The 4,125-nt window shown below is 43.2% G+C and overlaps 1 protein-coding gene across 2 annotated transcripts in view; it reads left to right on the forward strand.

The window, feature by feature from the left end:
* The first annotated feature begins 341 nt into the window (after positions 1-341).
* mlpha (melanophilin a) overlaps positions 342-4,125 on the forward strand; it is a 13,325-nt gene continuing 9,541 nt past the window's right edge. For both annotated transcript variants that reach the window (XM_023426109.2, XM_023426111.2), the window contains exons 1-4: positions 342-560; positions 1,838-1,951; positions 3,122-3,343; positions 3,589-3,701. In XM_023426109.2, the coding sequence (XP_023281877.1) occupies positions 1,842-1,951; positions 3,122-3,343; positions 3,589-3,701 (445 nt within the window). In that variant the 5' untranslated portion in view covers positions 342-560; positions 1,838-1,841. The remainder of the gene's footprint in view (positions 561-1,837; positions 1,952-3,121; positions 3,344-3,588; positions 3,702-4,125) is intronic.

Raw genomic sequence — 4,125 nt, forward strand, 5'->3', positions numbered from 1 at the left:
TGTGTGTGTTGTGTGTGTGTGTCACTCAGTGTGTTACTGTGTGTGTGTGTGTGTTGTGTGTGTGTTACTGAGTGTGTGTGTGTCACTCAGTGTGTTACTGTGTGTGTGTGTGTGTTGTGTGTGTGTGTCACTCAGTGTGTTACTGTGTGTGTGTATGTGTGTTGTGTGTGTTGCTGAGTGTGTGTGTGTTACCGTGTGTGTGTGTGTGTGTGTGTTTGTGTGTGTGTGTGTGTGTTGTGTGTGTGTTGCTGAGTGTGTGTGTGTTACTGTGTGTGTGTGTTGTGTGTGTGTGTCACTCAGTGTGTTACTGTGTGTGTGTGTTGTGTGTGTGCTGCTGAGTGTGTGTGTTGTGTGTGTGTGTCACTCAGTGTGTTACTGTGTGTGTGTGTGTGTGTTGTGTGTGTGTTGCTGAGTGTGTGTGTGTTACTGTGTGTGTGTGTGTCATGGCCTGCAGCAGTGTGTGCTTGTTGTCAGGAGGACAGTCATCATGTGATCAGCTGATTCTCTCAGTTGAAGCTCAGACGTCTCTTCACTTCAGCCCGGAGCCTCAGAGGAAAACGGTCAGTTCATCTCTCTGCTCTTTAATCTCATTTATTAACTAATGACTTTAAACTGGAGTCACACGTAGTTTAAACTCAATCAAGTCACAGTCAAACCTTTGTCTGTCTTTAATGGTCTAACAGCTGAAATGTGACTTGATATGTTGATCAACTTGTTCTTATTTAATATTTTACTTTTAATTGTTTAATCTGTCAAATGTAAACGAACATCTCAAATACTCAGAGTTAATCAGCTGCTCAGTGAATTAAACCAGTGTATGTTTGTTCAAACAGATTAAATAATCAGTGAAAATCTGAGTGTAAAGAAAACGTCTTCATGTGAGTAAAAGTCTTTTATTTTGAAGGTGTCAATCAGCTGATTGATGGTGTGTTTTTAAAGTTTTAAACATCAGAGACGATAGAAACGATCATCATCAGGGTGTGGTGACCCACTGCAACTGACTCACTCAAACCGCAGCACTGCTAACATGAACATTAACCTAAGACCTGAACCTGGACCTGGAACTGGAACTGGACCGGGACTGGGATCTGGACCTGGACCTGAACCGGGACGGGGACCTGGACTTGAACCTGGACCTGGACCTGGACCGGGACCTGGGCCTGTGGTTCCTAACAGATGAAAGCTGTTCATCTTTTCAGACTTTCCTCTTTTCTTTTCTAAAGATCATCGACTCATTTCACTCCTCAGGACTCACTGGTGACATCACATGATGATATCATCTGTCTTTATTGAACTGGACTGTGGTGTTGGACCTGTGACAGTTCAAATGATGACATTGATGATGACATCACTGATTTGAAATCTTCAAAACACGACAGTTTGTTCAATAACTCCTGCAGCTTCTGACTTCTCCCATAATGGACCTGGACAGTCTTCCATTAGAGCTTCCTGCTGGTCAATGGACTTAGATGGATGGTAGACATTTGTAGTCTGATGACATCACTATGACATCACCTGGACACCGATGACATCATAGTAGATTAGTGACGTATTTCTCTCTTATTTCTTGACATTACAAAATTTTTCCTCAAAGCTTCATTTTTATTATAATTTATTATTTTTTATTATTTTTACAACTAAAACTAAAACTCATAATTTACATTATTATATTATTTATATGATGTTTGGCTGCATTTAGTTTTAATAAAGGAACAACAGTAGAACCCTGAGGAACCCCAGCAACTGTTTTCATGGTGATGATGGTGATGATGATGGTGATGATGATGATGATGATGATGACGATAACGATGACCTGACTGTGTTTGTGATTTTTCAGCGTCATGGAGAGAAAACTGGATCTTACCCGTCTGACGGACGAAGAAGCGAAACACGTGTGGGAGGTGATTCAACGAGACTTTAACCTCCGCAAGAAGGAGGAGGAGAGACTTGGGTACGTTTATCCATTCATCCATTCATCTGTTCATCTCTTCATTTCTTCATTTCTTCATCTCTTCATCTTCGTCATTCATACTCCGTGGTTCATATTCCACTGTGTTTTCAAACATTTGCATTTTATTCGTCTTTGAAAAGAAAAGACTCTGGATCAATTTAATGTAGTTTAATATATTTACACACAGTAATACACATTGTTACACTTCACTACACATTATTACAATTTACTACACACTATTACACTTTAATACACATTATTACACTTTAATACACATTAATACAGATGTAATAACGTTGTATGAGATGATTGGTTCAAACACAGTGGAGTCTTGTCTCTGGGGCTAAATCATGTGATGGAGCCGTGTTAATGAAGGAGCTCGTCTTCAGCTCACCTGTACAGGTGTGTCTGTCTGAACTCAGCTCTTGAATCTTCTGGTTCATGTAAAGGTCGAAGGAATGTGAGCGTGAAAGACGTTGTTGTTGTCGCAGTTGATCATGGCTCAGTCACACGGACGAGAGTCTGCAGCAGAAAACAGGAAGCTCACAAAGACTCCCTGTGTTTCCACTAAAGACTCCAGCTCCCATCAGCCCCGGGGGCAAACTCATAGACAGCTGGAAGAGTCTGGGTCTAAGAACGAATCAGTCAAATCATCACTTGGTTTGAAGTGATGTGAGATTTCTACTGACACTGAACAGAAAAACTCATCAGTGTGAAACAGAAGTCCATGTTAATGTTTGAACGATTCGTCAGATGTTGTTTGAAGTTTGTTTCACTTTTTAAATTCACTTTAATTCATGATGTCAGAACATCCAGAGTCTTTATGAGGACGGCTGTTTGACTTCTGTCTTTGTCCGTTTCTGAGGTTTTGAATAAAGTTTAGTGAGAGCTGTGAATGTGTGTGACTGCCTGCAGCAGTGTGATCATGTGATGCATGTGGAGAACAACAGACCCTCACAGTTTAATGATGGAGTCACATGAAGCTCTGAGAACACACTGTTCATTCACTTACAGCTGCTGCCACATCTGCTTTGAGAGAGAACTTTTCAGGAACACGTCCAGTCACTGTTAAAACTTTATTTATAATGTGTGACGGCACGTCTGTGAGGAATCCGTGGAGCTTTATCTCAGTCCACTTCCTGACCAACCTGTCCCCCGTTGTTGTTTCAGTGACCTGAAGACGAAGATCGAGAAGGAGGACACGAAGCGCGAGCTGCTGGGCTCTGAGAGCAGAGTGTCCGACTCTCTGTGTATCCGCTGCCTGCAGCCCTTCAAGTTCCTGGTCAACAGCAAGCGTCAGTGTCTGGACTGTCACATGTTCACCTGCAAGTCCTGCAGCCGCTACAACAAGAAGGAGCACGGCTGGGTGTGTGACAACTGTCGCATGACCAGGTGAGACTGGGACAAGTGGTGGGGGGTGAGCCTGAGGCCAGTTTTGGGGGGGGGGGCAGGGGAGACTCGGACAGGTAAGGGGGGGGCAGATACATCTCTCTCAGACTAATACACATTGTGGTTGTTGTTGTGTTGTTGTCGTTGTGTTGCTGTTGTTGTTGTGTTGTTTGTTGTTGTTGTTGTGGTGTTGCTGTCGTTGTTGTTGTTGTTGTTGTTGTTGTTGTTGTGTTGTTGTTTACATACAGAGTGTTGAAGATGGGGACTCTGGGTTGGTACCATGACAATGTCAGAAACCGATTCAAACGCTTTGGCAGCGCCAAAGTCATGAGGTCACTGTACAAGAGGCTGAATGGAGACGGTGAGTCATCATCACACCTGTCACCTGTAGATGATTTAAAAAGCTCAGTGATGAATGTTATTTCCAGGTGAGTGATGCACCTGTTGAAGGAACATGAGATGAACATGAACGTTAGCAACAGACAGTAAATAAAGTCTGAATGAATATTTCTTTTTTTGGGGCTTTTTGTGCCTTTAATGGACAGGACAGTAGAGAGACAGGACAGTAGAGAGACAGGACAGTAGAGAGACAGGACAGAGAGACAGGACAGAGAGACAGGACAGAGAGACAGGACAGTAGAGAGACAGGACAGAGAGACAGGACAGAGAGACAGGACAGTAGAGAGACAGGACAGTAGAGAGACAGGACAGAGAGACAGGACAGAGAGACAGGACAGTAGAGAGACAGGACAGAGAGACAGGACAGTAGAGAGACAGGACAGAGA

Source organism: Seriola lalandi, unplaced genomic scaffold (assembly GCF_002814215.2).
Source record: "Seriola lalandi dorsalis isolate HSWRI2012SDOR001 ecotype SW California unplaced genomic scaffold, Sedor1 jcf7180002054813, whole genome shotgun sequence".
NCBI lineage: Eukaryota > Metazoa > Chordata > Actinopteri > Carangiformes > Carangidae > Seriola > Seriola lalandi.